The sequence below is a fragment of the Adelges cooleyi genome, unplaced genomic scaffold, assembly GCF_023614345.1.
Source record: "Adelges cooleyi isolate 19-005CV unplaced genomic scaffold, UGA_ACOO_1.1 ACOO_flye_CR_arks_rails_tigmint_CR_PRNA_167, whole genome shotgun sequence".
Classification (NCBI taxonomy): domain Eukaryota; kingdom Metazoa; phylum Arthropoda; class Insecta; order Hemiptera; family Adelgidae; genus Adelges; species Adelges cooleyi.
Window position 1 is genome coordinate 1,201,906 of NW_026095824.1, and position 24,897 is coordinate 1,226,802.

Sequence of the window (24,897 nt, forward strand, 5' to 3'; positions counted from 1 at the left end):
TTATCGATCGTTTATATTAATTATATATTTTTTTTTATATCCAGTAATGATAGAAACTCAGCAATATAGATTCGTATTGTCTTTAGCAGCCTCAATATTATCAATCACAATTAATATCATTCATTGATATTATTGATAAAAATTTAGTCATAAAACATCTGTGTATAGTTTTTTAGTTATGTTTGTGTAATAAGTATTGCGTGCTTGTGTAAACTATAAAACTAAATTGTAGAATGTCCAAAAATCGTGCAAATTCGCACATACTAAAAAAAAAATTAAAATACTAAAATTACACAGTTTTTGTGTTCAACCAAAATGAACCGAACATTCAAAACAAAGCATTATTCATTTTGAATTGTACTAAAACCGTTTTGCTAGACGAGGAAACGGATTATTAATGCGCTTTGCATATTTTAACATGGTTCGTGTACCTCTGGCCAATTAGTTAAACAGGTATTTTGACACACTGTCCTCGTCAGACTGAAGATTAATGTAACTCTTTAATTATTTAACAGCCATTTTGGCCGAAATTTAACTCGTAGATTGCATTTACTTGGTTTACAAAACGGCTTGAAACGTTGACGTTATTTTACTTACTCTTAAGGATTTGTTTGACGATTATAAGATGCAACATGGCCGTGTCGTAGAATAAGTCAGCAAAGACAAACGTACACCATAGGCGTGAGCCTAAAACCAAAACCAACCGCTGGTAATAAATCAACAAGCCAATTGTGTCGAGCTCCAATCCCCTATAGGGATTTTGGATTTCATTCTGCAATGGTAAATGCAATAATACGGCTAAAGATGTCTGATTTATTTTTATTTATAGGCGGTAAAAACCTATATTTAAAAAGACACATCTAAAATGTATTCAGACAAACAAGTCCTGCTGATAAGTCCTATTGAAGTCGTAAGAATAAAAAATGTGCAAAAGCTTACTTAAATGATAATAATGTTTTCAATGTATTTCTATGCGGATGATATTCATTAATTTTTTTTTCACTGTCTCTTTCGACAAATCTTAAAACAAATTAAAATTATAAAAAAGTCGATAGCACTTAGCAGGTACTTGATTTTTTCAATTTGTTCTGTTGCAATTTTTGTTACGGCTACATTCTAAAAATGAAACTAAGATCAAGATAATATATTTCAGTGAAAAAATAAAACACCAATAACTTCCGGTTAATACTTCAGATAAGCTAAATAGATGTGCTAAAAAAAATATTGGGCCATTAATATTTTTTTTATTACTATCAAATAAACATTAACTGAGTAATGTTTAAATGGATCACTCGAGAAAACATTTGCCTAACGTGTTTCAGATTAACTACTCTCGATTAGATGGTAAGAGGCCACAAATAAAAAAATTAATTAAAAATGGTCTTAAAAAATAATTTCAAGATTTCCTATTTTTAAATTGTCAATTTTTTTGTTTTAAATAATTATAGTTTTTGTTTATAGCACACAATAAAACTGGATGTTTTATAGAGATTAATACCATTTTATTATTTCGGCAATATGACGGTTATATAATAAAATATTATTATATTTCTTAAAACCGTACCCATTCTTATTCGATGGATAAACATATATTATATATATATAACGATTTTTGAAGAAAAAAAATGAATCATCGAATATTTGGCTATCGATTTGCAACTTGGAAATTCGAAGCTGACCGTTACAGATCGTTAAAAAGCGACGGGATGAATTTTTCAATTTACAAACTGTCAATGCGCGTTACCCAAGTAAAATAGATAAGTCCCGGCCGACAGGATGGAATTAGCCAACGTTCTATGTGTTTGTTTGTCAAAGGGACTGCTTCGACACGCGTGTTAACGAACACGGAAAATCAACCATAAGGGAATAGCTTGTGTAAAATAAGTTTTAGATTTTATTTTAGTTTCTTCGTCTGATGTCTTGTGTGCAAGGCACCCCGCATTGCGCTGTTCGGCATTTAATTCATTGCTCAATAACTTAGCCATCAAATTCACCATTCTACACTATTATATATTCTATATACATATGATACACTATGAATTATTCGCGTGCGCTGGTTATGTGTCGCCATGCCTTTAACGGCCATTGATCTTCACCTCGCCCTACCCGTCACTTCTGCAGATGCTTTATGTACAAGTATAACAAAAAAAAAAAAAAAAACACTACATTATACTAATATGCGTGCCAAATAATATACCGAAACCGCTGGCAAAACGCACGCGAACTCCAATCAATTCGTATTTCATTGTTCACCTTTTTCTATTGGGACAACCCAACAACAAGGTAAACGATTTGAAATTAAATTCACGTATACCGACTGCACCCAATGTCATATTATAAGCTGTACCTTCACAAAAACGCGACAGTAAAGTGATTTATTAAATCGGTCTATTTATATAAAAAAAAAAAAAAAATTTAAAAGTAGTAGCTGATAAAGAGTACACCTACACAGTGTGTTTTGTGCTGGATTTTAACGTTATATATTAGATCCCATAAACAAAAGTCGAACCGACGTTTTACTGCTCAGCGAATGGGGTTAGTGCGGTTATTATACTATTAAATTATATTATAAAGTCTAATGCGGATAACCCGTGTTAATTTATTAATCTTGAATAACGTTAACTTCAAACGATTGCACGGTTTCTCGCAAGTACAACTCACAAGTGATGTAGCGATGACCCGAACATCAATATAGTGTGATTGTTGGTTTTTTTTGTTTAATCAATCTCCTGATAATGGCTGGCGAAAGAAAAAATCCGGAAACCCTATAATTGTATTATCATTGGATAGGTTGTTCTCAACTTTTGTTTAAAAGGATTAAAAATCAGGACTTTCAACGAAGGCAATAACGATAACGATGCATCAGCAAATAATACTTAGTATGTATACAATGAAATGCCCATATAAGTACATTTTCATTCGATCAAAGATATTGTACTTATATCGTCCCTCTTGAATATTTCCATAAAGGGAAATACATAAATAACTGAACACACGGTAGTGACTTATCCGTCATCTATAACGGCGACCGTTGGGAAGCATCAACATACATAATGCAAACGGCCAAACATACACAAATCTGTTTATCTTCCAAAGAAATAAATGTATTACCATTGAGTATACACTAGATAAATATTATATGCATGGATGTACGAATAAGCCGAGTGTGATATTTTTTTTAAATGTAAATTAGAATAGTTGAGTTTCCATTAGACCTATACTGATACTAACATTTTTATAGTAAAAAAAAAGTCGAGTGAATGTTTATATTGAAGTAATATTTTTAAAAAAATAGATACTCTTTTCAAAGCCAATATCAATCGGCAAATAATTTTATAAAGTTTCCCAGTAGAATTATGTTTGGTATACTTTGCATTTTTTTTTTTTATGCCTAACCATTTGCGGTTTCATGACATTAAATTGATAAAACTTCAGAAAAATACTATAAAAAAAAATAATAATATTTTAACAACAAATATCAACCACCCGTAGAACAGTATATCTTGCTATCAGAAAGTTCAAACCGTAGTCGACCTTTCAGTGTTATGGAGTTCCACCGTCTATGCGGACACGCGTTATTACACAACCGCCTGAACTGAAAAAAATAATTGATTGACAACAACAGAAACAACGGGAGTCGTTTCCAAATGGGGTTTCTCCCGTGGAGTACAGTTTTCGTTCCCATCGTTTTAATTGCAATATCGATCCGGTTAGATGAAAAAAAACTGCTCTAGTATGCGTGTTACGGGATTCCTAGCATTATTCTCTAATACATATAATAATATGAAAATCTTTTATTAACTTTTATTCGAGTAAATTCAAAAACGAATAATGTCGCATTTCACTCCATCGATTACACCGACATGACAACCTCTACGGACAACGTCTTGTGCGTTGAGTGTTGACTGGGACGCCTGGGAAATCGCACTATTTGCAACTAACCTTGTAATGTAAACATTCAATAAAAAAATCAAAATACTGACTACACGAACTAAAGATAATGAAAACTAATTTTAATATTGATTACAAAATAAACAAACAAATATTTGAAGAGTAACATAACAAATTTTCAAATTTAAAAAAGAATCCTGTAAATAATGTATCAAACAATTGTAGACGATTTATACCCAAGTGATCTAATCCAGCATCAAGATACAACGGCCTGTGATAATATACTTTTCAGAAACTTAAAGATGTATGCATGAGGTTTCGAAACATTGAAAATTCCGCTTGGATAGTGCCGACATAAAGAATATATTATTATAATTACGTTGCACAAACCAAAAACACAATAAACAACATAATTCCCCTGTGCGCACCGGTATGCACTTTACATTATATATATATCAACCCACGATATAGGACGGGGTTACAATTTTATTATTGATAAAAACAAATTTAAAATTCAATCCAAATGGAAAAGCCAACTCGTAAAAAGAAATACTATCTACGACCACCAACTGTTATAATTCAATCAGTACAGCGGATGTAGGAATCCTTTGCTCGCAATGTTTTATAGAGGTTATACAAACACACTCAACGAAACTATGTATGTCTATGCGGACCTATAAAGTATAAACTATACAATCTACCTTCGGAGAAAATACCGTTTTAATTTTACAGAGTTGTTCATAAAAAGTTCGTATGATTTTTGTGGATAGCGGTTGGTTTTCCTTAATATATAAGTAAAGTAAGAAAAGTTTTAACAAGTTAGAACTCCTGGAGTAAAGGTGCACTGTAGAAATAATATTTTGTATCCCATCGATTAAGAGGAAAAATATAGTGAGTTTAATATAAAAATGTCCATCTATATGGATTAAAACAAATCACAAATAACTTTATTAAGAGAAATTATTCGTTATAAATGTTTTTTAATCACTTGATTCTTATTAATAATCGCCTTAAAACAATCATTATAATATTTTTCCATAAATAACTACATTTGCATTTTCTAAACTGATTGTCGATAAAATGAAATAACAAATACTTTTTAAGTGTAATACCTTTTACTCAAAAAAATATACATTTATTTAAATTCTTGAAAACTGCAAAAAACATCATAGGTTGAGATTGTAAAAATTGATCCTCATAAAATATCAATTTTACTCTTAAGTAATTTTTTTTTACAGTAAAGTATTTGTTTTTTTCCAACTAATGGTCTAAGAACTACAATTTTCAAGAAAATATTCTACGCATATACAAACTGTTGGCATAGTCTTTTTCCATTTACTGCTGCGCCTAACGGAAAGTATTACTTCCATTTTTTACTTCTATCATTGTCGAACAACGTCTCAGCTGTTTACACACAAACGTGCGTCCATTGTAAATAAATAGGGCAAATGATTGTAAAACCTATTTATTTTAAATATAACAATCAACAATTTCTGATTTAAATTGAAAACTTTGGTATTACAATATCAAACGACCCATCAGATAGTAAATATTAATCGAACACTAAGTTCACTTAGTGCATTGCACTTGTAATAACTGGCATGTCCCCAGACTTTTTTCTTTCTTTGGTCGCAAGTGCTAAACAATAAATACAACTATTTGAGGGGAAGCCGCGGCGCCAGACACTGAATAATAATAATGTTTCCTCCATGCATGTGCAGACAATATAAGATGTGACGACGACATTATTCAAGAAATCACATGAAACCGACATTAAATTTGTCTTGGATTTCAATGATTAGGATACAGAAAATTTTATGTATGTTAGAAATAATTCTAAAAAACTATCAGTAAAAAGGGTGCCACGATCAACAATGATATTTCAGAATTGAACATAACAGGTAAATAAGTCTGTCATATCGGCTTGATACACCCGACATATGTATATTCAAACGTCTCCAAAATAATTGTTGACAAATAAATCTAATAGACGGTTGCTGATATACGTTTGCACGTTTTTCTGTTATCGATCGTATTAAGGTTGACTTTTAAAAGGCGCAAACACACGCTGTATACGACGTGCCTATTAGTGAAAAACCAGTAATGGCACGTTTTTTTTTTTTTTTGGAACGTCATTCGCGTTTTTCCAAAACGATTAATTTAATAAACGTCGAAAACGTTTCCACTCTTGTACAACGTTCGAGTGCCGTCTAAAAGGATTTCCCAACTTGCATAATATTACATACACGAGAAAAGATTTTGTTTGAATGTTGCTTTGTTTTAAAATCATTCCTTCGCCATCGCATCGCCGCCGTCGCCCTACATCCGGCCTGCGTACTTAAGACCACCGACAAGACGACAAGTTTATGTCTGGAAAGTAAAACAAAAGACAACATCAGAAGGCAAAACTAGAGAACACCAAAGCTTGTATTTTTTTTTTTGTTCATTCGCATTCGATTTTTTCCCCGCGGCTACTGTTCTTTCTCAGTAAATAGAAAAAAAAAATTGTATTCGGCCGGCTGCAAAACAAAGACTTTTTGTCCTTGGTAAGAGAATAGACACCCCATGCGTCTTTATGGAGGGGGTGGGGGTGACAATGCCGACGTGTAAACCCTATAGAAGAAAACGAAACCGACATTTTAATACCGCTGTTGACAAACATATAAACTTACACGGGGCTCGTGCAGTCACGCGGTTGGCTAATGGTCAGTACGCGTTAGGAATAACTCCGACATTGTATACTACTCCCTGTGCGTGCATTACAATCGGTATGGGGACTTTGAGTTTTCTTTTTGACCGTTACTCAGTCGTGCAACGCCGCCAAGAAAGCCCTATGCCACACAGAACAATAATTGAACTCGTAGTAGACACTTGTTTTTCGCGAAGCCATTAGGCTTTTTTCTGAGCCCCACGATTAAAAAATAGAAACCTTTTCATGAAGGATTTTTTTTAGAAATTCTACCGAGACTTTCGTAACTTTAATTCGGTCCAGTGCCAATGTTATAACTTCTAAGAAAACGTAGGTATTGCCCGTGAATGTACGTATAGAGCTTGCGAAATTCCTCTTCGCATGTATTTTTTTTTTTTTTTTTTTTAATAAAACTTTAGAAAGTATCATAATATACTCGAGAGTTCTTCAAACATTTAATATTTAATGGTACGCCTTACATTTAGACAACGGTTTCGATCATTGTCAAACACGTATCTCGCATATTTTGAAGACTTTCTGCACAGTGGAAATAATAAAAATTCCATTGTCGTCGAATCGATATTATCGATTGGAATTCTTATGGTTTAAACGACTATGAATGCTACGAATATTTAGTTTGCTCCTAGTGATTATATTATGTATTAATCCAATTTCAAAACCTTCTTCGACATCCATAAAAACGAATGCGTTTTCCCTCATTAATAATGTATAAAATTTGATCGTGCTATGGCCTGCAATCTATTGATCCAGAAATCGTAGAACAAGTAATTTAAAGCGGTTTTGTCGTAAAATTCACATTTATTATATTATGTACTCGTGTGTATGCTCTTTAATAAAATATAATAGATTTGTTTATTTCATGTTCATTCATGTAAACAGATACCTAATATGAATAGTCTGTGTAAAAACTTTGGAGCAATTAAATAACAAGGCAGTCAAGTATAAAAAAAAAAGGAAACTAGCGTGGGTATAAATTAAACTTACTAGTTAAATAATTTTCTCTTCAAGTGTGACAATATCTAAAAACAAACCTCAAACATTCTCATAACACTGATGCAAACAGATATAACAATATTAATAATTACTCATCTAACAGCCAAATTTTCTGTTTTTCAAAAAAATTGCACGTAAATACAACACTTAAATAGTATAATAGTTAAATAACAGTTAAATATTATAAAGATCAAATAATATTAATTATCAAGATGATTATTGATATTATGTGAACTGTATAAAATATGATCTTCAAACAGAGATAATTTATTTTAGATTTATCGTACACAGTTGTTTCATCTGTTATCGATATAGTATTTTTTTTTTTCAAAAACTCAACAGTGTTGGAAAACAAATTAAACGCATTCGTATTTAAAATCTTAATCGAATCTTTTATTATGGGTAATCATTATAAGATGGGACACTCAGCGTTCACGTACTACGTTATCTCTGTTTGACACACAAGCGGTAGTATAGTAAAATCGCATTAGCAGTGCTACGAGTTCCTGTTTAAAACATAGTATTATTATTTATTATTATTATTACCACGTATAAAAGGCAGCCTTTTGTATAAGCGTTTAAAGCATTGCGCATTTCTTGGCGTGGACATTTTTCCGTACTTCAATTTTACATCCCAAAGATTTATTTTATGAATCCCAACGTACACACACATATACTGATAATATATTGTTATAGTACGGAAGAAGATATAGGTATCACAACGTTGAAGAGGGAGGAAATGAGATAATTCTAAACGTCAACAACGACTCGAAGCTATTCTCGCTATTCAATTTATGATTGAAATGAATTAAGCTGTGTACACATGGTAGTACATCCGTTCACAGTTTACACACATAGTACATTTTTTATTTTGGAAGCAGAGTGTAAAAAGTCAAAACGAATGAATTTTGTTGTCAAATAACTGTTAAAGTTGATCTCGGACGTCATAGCTTATTTATTTATATTAATTTTTACTGACTTGCAGTAGTACCGATATAGCTATATTATAAATGCCATTTTTTTTCAGTCCTATTTCAATTAGTCGTGCAGATACAATTTCGACTTTACTTAATGTTCACAACATATATAACGATTTAAAACATTTTTATAACAAAAAACCGTATTACGGGATTATCACAACGCGCGTTTACCGTTCACATAAGACCTGACCGTCTGTTATATACACATTACACACAGGATATATGACATTTTTTTCGGATATAAACTACAGTCATAAATCGCAATCATCAACAGCGATTCGCGGCCCAATGTATTGCCGTGTCACAAAATTGTGTACTTTAATACTTGGTTATATTTTAAAAACAACCACATCGCCATTACCTACATTGTATCGAAACTAAGGTCACGGACAATTAGAATTCCGTTCAGGCGCATACATATTATGATATGAGTAATACGTGAAGCATAGCAGGGGGTCTATATAATGTATAAAGGCGAAACGGGAAGCGATCAATTTTCAAAACTGTCAATTCGGTAACTCTATTGGGGGATCTAGTTTGAAAATGATTGGACGGAAACGACGTGACCGTCAGAGTAGTTGTACGATTTAAACAAATATTATAAAAGTTACACAGGCCATATAATATTATGCATAGACGTTGCCAACCGAGTGTATCGTATTGTACATTTAAAAGTTCAATATAATATTATACATATATATTATCCTCTGAGAATTTATTACGGATAAATCATAAACGTAATTTTACACAAATAAGAAAACTTTATTTGTTTATAAACTTATATTTACCAACAACCTCGGTCTTTCTTGCGGTTAACGAGCAACGGCGGCGCTCGTCCGTGTTGAATTTGATTTTGTTCACTGATTGCAGTGTTTCTATACTTGACATTCTATGCTTGTTTCAGTCGCAGAAAAAAAATTCGGTGACAAATGCGAAGTCAACGAGGACTGCAATTTCAATGGGTCTATGTGCACGATGGACAGAAGCAATAGGAAAGCCACGTGTCAGTGTCGTCCGGAGTTCGCGGTCACAAATCACATAAACAAATGCGGACACAGTAAATATTGTGTTTATATACATATACATTACACGTATAATATAATAGTGAATTCAGAACTATTGATTTTTATTTCCATTAATATTATTCCTTAATCGACTCTCTTAACATTCGTGCAGAAGTCCATTACTCGCGACAAAAGAATACTAAGAGTTTTAACAAAACAAATATGCGAAACTCACCTTTCTTATAACAAAAAAAAAAAAGATATAAATACCTAAAACTCTCTCTACACGTTTAAAAAGTGTAAATACACGTGACATGACAGTTTTGGACTTATTTTTAGTTTATTTGCAATATTTTGAAGTAAGTGTTTGTACATAGACACTTACTTATATCTTTTCCTTTGTGCAATGTAACGTGATTATAATGATGATGTTCAAATATTAATATCGATGAAAAAAAATTACCATAGATTATATTTTTAAAATATTCAAAAGTTATTACTTTTTGCCCTTCGTTTTTTTTTTAATATTTAATATCCCTATTTATTATACATACAGCTTTATGGAACGTGATCTGAATATTTATTCTTGATTTTGTTCTTTTTTTCCGTTCCAAGTATTTAAAAAAAAATAGCAAGTATGCTATTGTGTACTTATATACTTCACACCTATAAACGACGAACCATTAAATATAATGTTACCATTAACCGAAAAACCTAAATTAACTTTTTGGCTTTGCCTTCGTCTCTTAAATTCATATTAAAATTTTTATACGATGAAATTTTAAGCCAATCATTATGATTTATAGGGTTAATACACTACTCATCGCCTTACATATAATATGACCAAAGTCATTAAGGCTCTGTGTTATTGTTTTTACAAAACTCTTTAAAATGTTTACCATTTTTGCCCTAAAAGTACAATAGCGAAAAGCATAACATATAAATACTATTATTAACATTATCGGCATTGAAGTAGTCATTTGTTTTATATCTTGTTTACTTTTGGAATATAAGTTTGTACGATTCAACTTGACAAAAAAACGGATCTGCTAAAACAAATAATAAATGTAAGTAATGTATTCGATAAAAATATGGCGGTTGATGTTCATATATATTATAGAAAATATGATACAGAGATTTTACACGAAAACCTAGTTGGGCATGATTAATTGCCGTACTACATGGCATGCGTGGCATTGCATTTAGGATATAATATTTACATTGTTGTTTTTCTCATACACGTATTTTACGGTGAATACACAGTAGTGTATATAGTACGTAGTGCTCGAATAACAGATTATTAAAAAAATTCAAATAACGATTCTTAACGAAACGCATTAGTGTAATAATAATAATAATAATAAATGAACATCGAATTCGTGCTTTTTCGACAATGATACGCCGCGCCGTGCCTATTATGTATGTGGCCGTATGTCAAGGCGCACGGTGTATGCAAAATAGGTGCATGAATGCGTATGAAAAATATTTTTGCGTGCACCGCTAAATAAATTATTATACCTACAACGTCATTAATTTCCATTGTTGAGTGGCGGCCTTTTCGGTATAATAAATGAGAAGTGCAGGGTCAGTGCCGCCGTTGCTGCTACCGTTGGGTTACTTAACACAAAGGCGCGTAACACTATTCCAGATAATATATTAATACATCCAAGTCGAGACTAGCGCTGGCTGCCATATTATTATTCCACTATGGTCAAATACGTTGAATATTTCATGTTTGTTTTGCGTTTAAAGTTCTCAGACCTCGTTAGTTACAACAGTCCGCCATGGCGATTGCCAACAATTTGTTGCTGTGTTGGATTATTGTCTTGTGTTACATCAACACACACACACATACAAACCGTATACCGCCCGGATTGTTATGTATGATACACAGTTTACTTGTTATTTGGCAAACGGTTAAGTCTTGAATACGCTGTTTGCTTAGTTTCGAAATGTAGTTAGTATACGACCGAACAAAGAGACGGTTATTGAGTTATGCAATTAACTTGATAGCTATTTGAATGTTCGTTTGATTTTAATAGCACAAATGCGCATTACCGCAAACTTCATATTTATAACGGGTTCATGTTAAATATCTTTTACAGTATATTTTGTATACTATTTAACGTGGCCCGTGCATGTGCTAAATTAATCTTTTTTCGCTTACAAAGCACGTTTTAGATATACTATAAATATATAATCCAATTTGATTTGAAAAGCTCATACTATTATACCGTCGACGCGACTTAAGTCTGTTGCTTCGCGGAGGATCAATTTAACATGTTTCGCGGTCTTGTCGATGAGCAAAGCGACAAAATATGCTATTAAGTAAACCGTATAGGTACGCTATGAATGCATTTGATTGTATACTTGTTTCCCGTTTAGTGTACCGCATGACCTCGGCGAGAAGTTTGCGTGAGGAATGCAAACCCTTTGCAGCGACTACCGCCATTGCTCTAATGTGTAACCACTAGTGTATACATTTTTACTACAACATTGATCCAACTTGAACCCGACAAGTTCTACAATATAATTTTTTTCTTCGAAAGAAATTACGGCATTAAAAACTGCAGTTTTTTCTTTTTTTAACACAACAAAGTAGTGCTCCGCCGTTGCAGATTTCACCGCTTTCCGCAACACAATAACGTTAACAAATTATTTCATCTTACCTTACATCGCTCTCTTGAACTCGCAACAACGTTTGTTCTCTTTTAACTACAGAGTGCCGAATGCTTTTGAACTTATTTATTACTCGTTTTATTTGTTTGTGTACAAAGTGCAAAACCGAGTAAAACTTTTTTACACCGAACATCAATATTGTTTATTATAATACTATAAAACTTTTTATAATACTTGAAATATTCATACTATTAAACGTGTTTACTGTATAAAAACTAAAACTGGGTTGCAACACTAAATTGCTAAAATATTTAAACGTTTAATTAAATTTAAAACTGTTGATTCATAAAATCTTCGATGGACGCTCATAAAATCCGGCGTTAGGACTTAGTTATTTTTTACTTTTTTAAGAATTATGTATAAATGTCTTTTTTTTATCATATTAAACTTTGACATACGTAATTGGTCTCATGTCTGTGATAACAATTTTCTACATTATACTAAAGCAGGTACCATCTAAAAACTAACCCTCACAACTATAAATAATGTAAACAAATTCGCAAACGTTCCATAATACCAATATAATTGTCATTGAAATTAGAAATCATTAATATTTTATTTTTTAGAAACAAAATATAAATAATTTATAAATGACCGCTTCCATGGAAACTTGGTGCAATAGTACTGTATTGTATTATAAAATTCAACTTTGATATTATAACTATGAAATGTACTTGGAAACACATAATTATATTACAGAGGGTATCTACGTATAATAATAACCGTAACACGACAGCCTAACGCAAGGGGTTCTGTCAGGCGCACACTTCTAGTAATTACACCGACTGTTCTAAGCCACATAATATTATAATATATACTACTATATTGAAAACCAGCGGTCACGCGACAGCCGGTGTCGATCAGATAAACCCAAAATTGCCAACACCTTAATTATGGTTTCGGGATTTATTCGCTTGCAACAACGTCGGTTCGGTTCTGATTGAATAAGTTCCTTTGTGAACGTGACGATTTTTCAGCTTCAGCGCTTCGGCCGAATTAATTGTTAATTACAAAGTTTGCGTTCAATTTTGCTGAATTCGCATTAGCCCGGGTGCGTGTCCCTTCAAAGAATAATGCATAATTGTACTTTTACCAAACTTCTTATATTCGCTAATAATAAAGCACACCCAATATAATATTGTGTAAAATTCCTAGAAAACAAAGTAAATCGAAAGCGATTTTAAAACGTATGAATTATTTGTACGGTTTATTGTATTGTATTTTGTAAATATAATTCCACTATTATATTGTTCAAACTTTATTAATCAATTGTTTGCGCAAACACTTCGGTTCCTTATTATAACTTGATCGTGTACTTTGTGTAAAAGGCAGGCGCAACTCTTTAATTATAGTTGATAAGGTCACCCTACACTAGTTACCACAAACCCATAAAGTTTTAATGGGTTTAAAACAATGACTGACAATCACAGCTCCTGAAAGCGTCTTGACCCTAAAACAAGGGTGTAACTCTGAAAGACTGCTTTTCTAAAAACGTCAAATTGTTTACATTTTCGTTTACCATTAAATAAAACAAATGGATACATAAAAATAAGTGCTCGATTTCAGGTTTATTTTTATCTTTTCAAAGAACTACCCAAAAATACTTAGACCCTCCTTTTGGTCATATAAAGTGTTTTATCAATTATAAGGCTACTTTTACGGTACAATTAATTTGATTCCATGACGTATATTATGTATGTTTTATTTTTTCAAACATATGTACAATATATTTTGATGATTGCTAAACAGTTTGAATTTTAATCGGGTTTTATGTATTGTATAATATTTCAGAAGCAGCCATAAACCAACCTTGTTTTTTCAACGAGCAATGCGAGGCCAGTGTGTTTCAAACGGAGTGCAGGGACGACTTGTGCGCTTGTAGGTTTGAGAGAACGCCAGTGTTGAACTCTGACGGAATAACCGAGTGCATTGGTAAAATATTTATAAGCGGTTTAATTTACTAGACACCAAATGAGTAATACCAATAACCTGCAAACAACATACAAATAGGTAAACTCGAGTCGATAATAATTTCCATGTACATTTTTTTAGCCAAAAATGATTCCGGTTCAGAACCGTACACCGATCCTGCCATGCTGTGCGTGTTGGCCGGAATGTGTTTGATGTTCATCATCATATGCGTTGTGCTCAGATTGTTCAGCAAGTAAGAGACTTGACTTTATCTCGGTTGTCGCACGCCATATTTTAGTAACAACATAGTGTATTTAGAAATATCCGACTGGTCGCACTACGCCTAAAAACCGTTTTCTGAGTTGACCTTTCGGCGATTTGTCTGTGCCAAATGAGAAAAACATGAATTATTATTATTATTGTTATTGATTTACAGGGCTCGCTGGAGGGAAAACCGCACGATATTCAACACGCCCAACCCGAGATTAATGAACGTATCTTTACTGAGAGATAACAAACCACCACCAGGAGCGGCCGGCGAACGTAGAGGTAGCAAATCCAGTACAAAGACCCATACCCCTTCGAGACAACCAAGCATGGCCTCGTTGAAGCCCCATTCGCCTTCTTTAGGTTAGAAACCTCTATCTCTATCTATTTAAATGCTTCGTCGTCGACTCCGTGGAGATCTTGAGCCACACGCGCACACACTGTTTAACTAACATTTCTGGCTTTACGACGTGTCTCGGACATCAAAAATATATTTTTGTCGACGACGCGTGACAATAAAACTCTTGTGCGACAACTTATACCGATAGTTGGAATAAGTTTTGAGAGTCCGAGACCGTAACCATACTAAACCGTTTAAATTACTTCATCGAAATACCATATTATTATGCTTAAAGTCGTCGACAACACCGACTTGGCGTTAATCGCGAAAACAATCAAACGCGTTTCGTTGAAACGACAAGGTGGGATTAATAGAGTTATAGAGTAATGCCACACTATCTACCGCAATTTCGCACATAGGTACTCGCTGTACTCTTTAGATATATTCGCACTAATATTATAGTCAAATCGTTATCAGCTATAATAGACTAGAAGGGTACATAAAAAATTAAATAACAGTACCCATACGGCACAACTAAAAATATAATAAAAATGTTTTTTTTTTAATATTAATTTTATAGTTTGCTGAATGGGACTTTTATGACTTGTATTTCAATAACGATAGCTGTACTTATGAAACACAGCCATTTTTTCTCTGCCATTCAATCGTCTCCCTCATTAAGTCATAATTAATTTCATAATTTCCAACCGTGGCTCTCCACTAATGAGTTTGAACATGATGCGAAAACTCACAACGCTTTTTTATATTAAAATACACATCCATTAGTTCTTTGTTGTCCGTCTTTTTACACTAAAATCGAATTAAAATCTTCTAGCTAGATGAAATTTTGCACAAGTATTTTATGCATTTGATTCCAATCAAATAGATATGGAAATCCTACAATAAGAACACAATACAATATACTTATAATATCACTCGTAGAGTTTAACAAATTGTCTATGCGCTAAAGTCAGATTCGTTAAAACTTAGTTTCACTTTTATTTGTACAATAGTGACCTTTTTTAAATATTTAATAAACATAGTCCAAAAAATCTGAAACCTATTTACGTCTTGCATGTCTTTTAGAGAAAACGGTTCTTTGACACCAATTGTTTTTGAAAATTAATTAATATTCTGTTAAGTAATCTTATCACTTAACAAGCTCACAAGTTTTGAGTTTTGACATAAAATACAAGGAATGATCAAATAAATATAATACCATGGGGGAGAGTTGGCTATTTGTTTATCTATACAGTAGCAGCTTGCCCAGAGAAACCACGATGACCTTACCCAGCCAAACTATAGACTCGATTTACCAAATTAGTTTATGAAATAACTAGACACCTGACATAGCAAATAAATATAACTGCCACTATAACTCAAGATATATTTATTTTCCTTAATAGCACTGTCATTCATTAGGGTAAATGCATGTTTCTCCAGTACACAGTAGGTATGATTTGTTCTTCTCTTCCGTAGAAGCAGCTATTCTAATAGTAACTGGGCACAGTACATGCGTACTATTTTTCTGAGAGAAAACGTATCAACCGCAATAATAAATACATCATTAATACAATGATAAAGCACGCCGACGCAAGTCAAACCGACTAACGAATGATGATTTTAACCGTGGTCGTTGGCGGCACTAACATAACAACGTGTGATTATTAGGCAATGGGCATTGACCGCATATTATCACGTTGGAAATATTTCAAATTTATTAAACCGTGCTTTTTTTCTATCTATCTGCCGTCATCCGTTTAGGTCGTGGAGTCCGAGGCAACATCAACGGTTCAGAAAGCGTTAGGTCCCCTACGACCAAAACGCCGGCCATGACGCTACCCCAAGCAGCAACAGAACCCAAGACGTCCGCAGTGGTCGACATTCAACCAACTGTGTGAAGTGCAAGTCCGCAACCCCTGAACAAAAGCCATAAAATTGCTATTATTTTACTATATTAACTGCAACATCAATTGTTTTGCATACAAAGCTGGACGCTATTTGTTCATCGGGGTCAAAATATTGCATTGTATTATTGTACTTTTGAATCTTTATCCAAATGGACTCGTTTGCTTTTGGGACCACTTAATCGAGCAAGATACATACATCATAATATACAGCTATCGTTCTTATGCGTTTATATTTATAATAATATGTATTTTAATTTTTCTTATTTTAACATAGTAGACATTTTTATTAGTATCCACGAATACACATTCTATACAATATTATAATATACACATATATAAAATTATAACATTTTAAAATTATATTAAGTATAATATAGACAAGCTTGTCAGTAGTCTATATATCTATTATAATGATTCGTTCTGTGGAACGCTTGATAATATCTTTTTGTTAATTATTGCCACCACCTTAATGGTGTATCATATAAGTTATAACTATATAATATAGCTACAATTTTTTACATTATTCGATTATTTTTCAACATTTTTAGTAATTACAATAACATATTTTCAAATATTTTAACCATACTCACGAGATTTTATTACATTTTATTACTTATACTATCAATTAAACCCCCTCGTTTCAAATACTAATATGCTATAATTTATAATTATACATCCATGTTATAATACATTATAAAACTAATATTAAACAACTTATCATCCATCAATTAACAATTTGTAAATGTATAGACTTAAAATTAAGGGATTTTTTTTTCTTGTTTAGTATAATATTATATTAATACCTTAGCGATTTGTACATTTTTTGAACGTAAATTACACTTAGTTATTAATATTAATTATTATCATTTAGATGCGAGCTGCAAGCAAGCGAGTTGGATTTTTTTCTTATTTTAAAATAATAATAATTGTACATTTTTCATACTCGTATACACATTTACAAAGCGTATATACGTGTATACTTAATATTATTAAAAACTTAGATCGTAAATAATAAATTGATATTATTAGATTAATAGTAATGAATTTAGTTTTAAGTTAAGTCTGTTTGCGTTAGCGCAAGTGAAAGACGATTTGGACTAAACATTGTTTTTAACCGGTCTCGGGGGTCTTAGGTGGGTCGGGACTTGAAAAAACAGAGGGAAGGTTTTCTCTAGTCTATTAACGCCCAAGAACCCGTGAGCGGCAAATAAAAACAACGTCTTTTGCTCATCGCCTTTCCAACAATTCTACTAATAAGTTTTTGATCTTTTTTTAAATATTAATCGTCAGCAATAATGTTTTATAATACATTGTGTGTACTCTATACATTAACCTTAGATGCAGTGAATTTTGTCTTTAAAATCTATTACTATAACGACCGCATAAATTATGCTCAATACATTATATTATATTATTATAACATTATGTAGACTTAGAATGAGCGTGCATGAAAATTTAATTTTTTCTAAATTTTTGTCATTTTGTTCCATATTAAAATGTAAAACGGATCCTATTCAATAACGATTCTTAACATGTTTTAATAATAGATAAATTTATGATTTATAGTTATAAAAACATAATATATATATTTAATAAATAAGTCTAAATATTATCACTATCACTTATCAACGCAATTCTTAACTACATTGTACTACATACACTTTTTTTTACTTTTAGCAATATTTTTGTAATCTTTTTACCACGTATATTTATATATTTATAATATTATATATATCCTATACTGCTACTTTTTTTAAATAATTATTTAAAATTACCCTACTTATTTTTTTTTATCATTCAATAAAGAGCATACTAATATTTCTATCTATAGAAAATTGTATTTATTTAATCGTGTTAGGTCAGTCCTTTCTACCACCATTATCTGTATACAATATAATATACCATAATGCTATTATACAGCGACGAGAAAACAACTTCTTCAGACTTGCGTTAACTTTTATAAAATTAAGTATAATTATGATTGACTGAATAGTCAATTAATATATATCTGTAGTTTGACTCAAGAAAAGCGATCTCACTTTTAGCAAATGGGCTTTAATTTTTTTACTGTTATTTTTTTTACAAAACTTCAACTTTATCAAACTTTTGTCCTGAGAGTGCCGGGTTTTTTACGCTACACAACATTTTTTAAACTTTACATAACACATCTTAAGGGCCAACGAGTGACATTGACCCTTCTTGACCCAAACCACACAGCTAAAGTTAAACTGTAAGTCCATTGAAATGATAAAATATTATAGGTAGGATTTTACGACATACGTGAGCACTATAAACATATACCTAACCTATACCTAAGTAAAAAACGTTCATGTTCGTTTTCTTGCACGTGCTTGCATGCGTTCACTAGTCTGTTCGTGACGAATATTAATTAGGTAAATAACCCGTTTGTAAAAATGTCCACGATACCAACGAATTTGTAACTTTACAATAAACCAGAATTTCGATACGTTTGCTTCAATATTTTACTAGTCAGACACAATTCAGACAGTCGGTAGGTATACTTGTTCAAACTGATGTTAACTTTCCATTGGTATAGCGGTCAAACACGGAAATTAAAACCGTAGCTGTTGTCAAGTTGAGCACTACCTACTTGTTTATAAATCGCTCATTTTGTATATAGTGGGGAGAATAACGACTAAGGGTGAATGAATAAAGGGTGAGGCACGCCCTATAGTCGTGTTACAAAGTATTTATATATTTTTTATGGCGGTTTATAATAAAAACTGCAAAGGAAAATTATTTGTATATCTTTTAGAACACATTTTCTATGTAATTGACAGCAACCTCGATATCTGGTAGTTTACAAAATTGATTTACTGTAAGTAATACATAATAGTATACGCATAGTGTTACAAATTTCAATAATCTAATGAAATTGCACTATACAGTAAAGGTTGTTTACTTACGTAAGAGAAGTCAGAAGGGATATGTAACTTAATACCGTGGATATGCTAGCTGGGAAAGAGCAACGATCGAAGGGGTTCAGTACGATATCGGTTGACATTATATAAATTGACCGTGTGTCCAATGCTTCACAGTTAGTAGCACATTTAACCTATACCTAAACCATAAAAAAAAACTTTTTAAATTTTCGCAACTAACATAATGAAGAAAACTATCGATGTAAGTAAAACGTCTAAATCGATACGAAACCAATTTGAAAGGCTTCGAGGTGAGTGATAAAATAAATTAACATTTATACATATTTAATACGCATGTGATTTGTGAGTCGACTTAGTTCAAAATGTTTTTATAAACAACTAGCTGACGCATAACTGTCCAACTAAGAAATTAATTTAAAATTGTACAACATTTTAATAATGTGTAAAATACATTTTTTTTGTTTAAAAAAAGGACTATATTTCTGTTTATCATTCCATAGTATAGCTATAAGTATAAAACAATTATTTAATTTAAAGTCATGAAATTAATAAATTAAATAACAGCAAACCTATATCGTTTTTATACATTATAATAAAGGAATTTGTTATTTGGACCACGCGGGCTCAGCTTTGTACGCAGATAGTCAGATAGATGCCGTCATGTTTGATTTAAAAACTAATTTATATGGAAACCCACATTCATCTGGCCAACCATCAACCGCTTGTGAAGAAATAATTGACAGAGTCCGATTCAAGTAAGAAACGAGTATACAAATTAGTATTATTATTTTAACGGTAACATTCCATAAAACTGTAGAATGTTATATGACATTCTTCCAATAAAAATATCATCATTTCTAAAATTAAATCTTTAGAGACGACCGATATGTGCCAAACATTTGTAGGAAGTGAAAATAATAACTATAGAAATAATTTTTTATTTCACAAATTTTATCCAAAAGACAACCGTTGATATTGTATGTTAACAATCAATCTTACACATTTTATTTACTATATCTTCTATAGTAGAACGTTAAATAAAGTATGGTCTAATTTTTGTATAGAATCCTTAAGCACTTTAATACTAATACCGAAAAATACAGTGTAATATTCACTTCAGGAGCCACTGGGGCTTTGAAAACTGTAGCTGAGTGTTTTGCGTGGCACGACAAATGCCACCAATCAAACGAACACGCCTCCGGTAAGTACACACTAACTTGGATAATAGTTTCAAGTGATTTTATCACTTTCAAATGTATAACTTCCTGTAAACAAATGACCGCTTTCAAAAATAGGGCTACCTTTACCCAACTTTACTAACAACGGTTGTTCATCCGTTACAAACACATATTAAGCAATAATTTCCTATAAATGCTACCACAATCGAAAACGATCTGTAAACCATACATCAAGTTTAACAAGTTCAGATTGTTAAGGCAAAATTTAATAGTTCACGTGATCGTTTGTCAGATTATTTATTAGCTTTAACGACTTGTGTCAGTTCGTTTGAAAAGTAAGCCTTACATACTAAAATATTTATGCTAATTAGATACTACCATTTGTTGAGATTCTCAACTTCTATCTATTGGTCATTTAATCTATATTGCAACATCTTCTATGAGTTCAATTCGTCTATTAGTTAAATAGTCTTTTATTTTACTTTCAATATTTTAGACTGTCAATGGCAAGGAAGTGCGTTTGCCTACACCCAAGACAATCACACGTCGGTATTAGGCATGAGAGAGTTGGCTGAAAACGTCCAAGATGTATGTCTGACTAGAATACAAATTTCTGACGCTCCAAACACTGATCTGTCGGTTTGTCCGAAATCTGGTAACTCGCTGTTCGTTTATCCAGCGCAATCCAATTTCTCTGGTTACAAATACCCGTTGAGCTGGATCAGAAAATGTCAAAACGGCGCTTTAGACCGGTACACCGAAAATTCCGGTTCAAAGTAAGACAACATACAATAACTTTTATGTTTAAATATAATCACGATTTAGTCTAATATATTTGTTTCGGTAAAATGTGGTGTAGGTCGCCGAGTGCCGGTTTATTTTTTAGTGGCTCTATTTTACGCTGTTGGGTTTCATATTTTTACTGATTCCACACGAGTTTAAAGTGAGCTGTCAATGCCTTTATTGTAACACAACGCCAAACTATTCCAATTGTGATTTTTTTTTTAATCTACATTCGTGAAATAATTATAAATTAAGTGCGCAAAAGCTTAGCACATTAAAAACAATAATAGTTCTTGTATTATTTTAAATGATCATCAGTTGATTAGTAACCAGCTATAAAATGCCTAACAGATAAGTCCGCATCAGATCAGTACCCATTAAAATATTTCTACCGTCCCTTTGGAGTATAATGTAATTGAGGAAATCGATTGGGACGCGTATAATCGAGTTGCAGGCCACTTAAAACATTTATACGGTGTAATTCAATTTTGCAAACGCGTTTCTCTGTGCAGATGGTACGTGCTGTTAGACGCTGCTTCGCACGTGTCTACCGACTACTTGGACTTAAGCGAGTACTCGCCCGACTTTGTGGCTGTGTCGTTTTACAAAATGTTCGGATATCCCACAGGCATTGGAGCTCTCCTGGTGCACAACCGTACGGGCGCAAACGCACTAAACCGTAAGAGATACTACGGCGGTGGCACCGTAGAAATAACTCTGGCCCGGAATCGTCATCACGTACCCAAGACGACGACTCTACACGAATGGTAATTACTTTCAACGGTACAGTACTTAAGTCATGATGAACTTTCGTCGACCACCGACTAATTAATTACTATCGCAAATTGCACGAAAGCTCTATAAAGCATCCGCGGCATCTCTGCATTTGTGTAATACACATTGAATCCTTATATGGATTCAACGTGCAAATCTCATAGAAAATATCCAAAATCTACCGTCAAACTGTTATCATATTATGTTTAACTGTTATAATATGTTAGGTTCGAAGACGGCACCGTAGACTTTTTGTCCATTATAGCAATCGATCACGGACTAAACACCCTCAGAGAATTGGCCGGTCCAATGCAGAGCGTTAGCCAAAGAGTGTTCGAGCTAGCTGCCTATCTGTATGCGAAAATGTGCACGGCGAGACATGGCAACCAAAAACCTTTGTTTCGGATTTACACCGACTCGGATTACACTTGTCGAGAATTCCAAGGCGGTGTCGTCAACTTCAACGTGCTTAGAGCTAACGGCGAACATGTCGGATACAACGAAGTGAGTAACACCTAAACATGGCGTTTCCACGTTATAATATATTATCAGATATTGTTCAGTACACCATTCTAAGATAAATGTGCCTATTGTATTTAACGGCCAGTCGTTGTATGTCAAAGGTTGAAAAGTCTGGTGATGAAGAAAAAAATACTTATTATGGAAAATTATTCGATTCTCTCGACGAAATTATGTTTATTTTTTAAATCTATACATAGATGTAATTTTCAAGATGTTTAAAAAGGTAGATTAACACAAATTATTATTTTTTTTTTTTTTTTAATTCAAGGTCAGAAATGTTGCTGACAACAATGGCATCGTACTGCGCGTGGGTTGTTTCTGTAATCCGGGCGCCTGTCAAACACACTTGAATCTTTCCGACCAACAAATACAAAACAATCATCAGAAAACGTACATGGTTTTGTAAACCTCCTACTCGCCTTTCCAGAAAATCACTATATTCGCTTCTCTGGAGTAAGCCAAACATATTTTTGCAGTGGTCACGTTTGCGGAGACGACATCGACCTGATCGATGGAACGCCGACTGGATCTGTTCGGGTTTCATTTGGATACCAATCGTGTGTATCGGACGCTGATACCATGTACAATATTATGGTCAAATACTTTTGGCAGAGCGACGTAGTCCGACCAGTCGATTTCAGAATGTTAACAACTTTAAACGAGTAAAATTAATTGCATATTCTTGACTGCCGTCCGCGCGCCGCTGATTGTTCCAATTCCGCGCTTATGTATTATCTTTACCTTTCCCTATCTCGCCTAAGCTTGACTAGAAACTTTAAACGACCCGATCCACTTTTGAGTACTTGAACGTTTAACAGCAATTCAAATAATTTACGTGTGTCGAGGATCTTCGTCTATCCAATAAAATCCTGCGGCAGTGTCGAGGTGAACCAATGGCCGTTGGAATCCTATGGATTGCTGTACGACCGGGTATGGACAGTGCTTAGCGAAGACGGTGTTTGTATGACTCAACTAAAAGAACCCAAATTATGCCTGATACAGCCAGAAATCGATTTGTTCAAAGGCATAATGACGCTTACGTATGCCGGTAAGACTAATATTATATTGCCGATATACCTATATTGTACTGTAGGTTGGTTGAACCACCGTATAATTAGCAGCCTTTATTCTTATGTAAAGGGAATTCGGACAGATCTCCAATGAAAATATATTTAGAAAGCCAACAGTTGGACATAAAGAGAGCAGGCAAAACTTGCACGGGAGATTTAGTGGATGGACTCGACTGCGGTGACGAAGTGGCCTCGTGGCTAAGCTTCAATCTCGATATGCCCGGACTAAGGCTAATCAGATGCACAAACCGTAGTCCGTCAAAGTCCAACAAATTTGGTAATCAATTTTTCGAATCATACATTTTTCCCAATTTCCGACTGCGTTTACTTTACAGTTTTGAATTCGAAAGTCTTGGCCGCCAACCAATGTCAGTACTTGATGACGACCGAGTCGACCGTCAACTGGCTCAGGCGAGAGCTAAAAGATGACAACACAGATTTGGACTTGGATAGCGTACTGTTTCGGTTTCGAAGTAATATATTGGTCGCAGGCGATTCGCCGGTCAACTCCGAAGTTAACTGGACCGAAGTGACTATGGGCGGGATAAAATTTCAAGTAAGTAAGTCTGAAAATGTATACCCGATCTCGACGGATCCTGACTTATGTGTGGCCATTTCAGGTACATTCCGTGTGCGTTCGCTGTAAAATGATTTGTATTGACCAATCAAATTCACTGAAAAATCACAAACCTTTGAGCATACTAGATCAGCACAAGTGGAACGGCAAAAGTGTTTTTGGCATTTACCTCAACCGCGTTGAAGAAACGTTAGCTGGTTACATACGTGTAGGACAACCTGTCAGTTTTGTATGAAACGTTTTACGAAGTTATGTGTATTACTGTAAAACTAAGAATAATATATTTTGCAACTTTTGACAAAAATCATTTTTAAAATTTCATCTTTTATACGGATTTATTGTACTATGTTATTGATTAATAACGTTTAGGTTTATAAAAAAAAAAACAACAAAAATTGATATATT

At 33.1% G+C, this 24,897-nt stretch overlaps 2 protein-coding genes across 8 annotated transcripts in view; both read left to right on the forward strand.

Annotated features, from left to right (window-relative positions):
* LOC126832741 (uncharacterized) overlaps positions 1–18,227 on the forward strand; it is a 28,516-nt gene extending 10,289 nt beyond the window's left edge. Inside the window, exons 3-7 of one of the 2 annotated variants that reach the window (XM_050563637.1) lie at positions 9,479–9,631; positions 14,049–14,189; positions 14,310–14,421; positions 14,605–14,717; positions 16,540–18,227. In XM_050563637.1, the coding sequence (XP_050419594.1) occupies positions 9,479–9,631; positions 14,049–14,189; positions 14,310–14,421; positions 14,605–14,717; positions 16,540–16,676 (656 nt within the window). In that variant the 3' untranslated portion in view covers positions 16,677–18,227. Of the gene's footprint in view, positions 1–9,478; positions 9,632–14,048; positions 14,190–14,309; positions 14,422–14,604; positions 14,799–16,539 lie in introns of both variants that reach the window. The other variant, XM_050563636.1, reaches the window with a different exon arrangement.
* A 1,504-nt stretch (positions 18,228–19,731) lies between these two features.
* LOC126832777 (molybdenum cofactor sulfurase 1) lies at positions 19,732–24,775 on the forward strand. 6 transcript variants are annotated; one of them, XM_050563717.1, is made up of 12 exons: positions 19,732–19,829; positions 20,187–20,343; positions 20,653–20,789; positions 21,263–21,542; positions 22,062–22,316; positions 22,551–22,827; positions 23,114–23,235; positions 23,322–23,507; positions 23,664–23,893; positions 23,986–24,192; positions 24,251–24,471; positions 24,536–24,775. In XM_050563717.1, exons 2-12 carry the CDS (start codon positions 20,249–20,251, stop codon positions 24,725–24,727), a joined length of 2,202 nt encoding a protein of 733 aa, XP_050419674.1. In that variant the 5' UTR covers positions 19,732–19,829; positions 20,187–20,248; the 3' UTR covers positions 24,728–24,775. The 6 variants fall into 6 exon arrangements, with proteins under 6 accessions (XP_050419674.1, XP_050419671.1, XP_050419672.1 ...); XM_050563714.1 differs by having other exon boundaries at positions 19,737–19,878; XM_050563715.1 differs by having other exon boundaries at positions 19,737–19,878; positions 24,266–24,471.
* Positions 24,776–24,897: the final 122 nt, after the last annotated feature.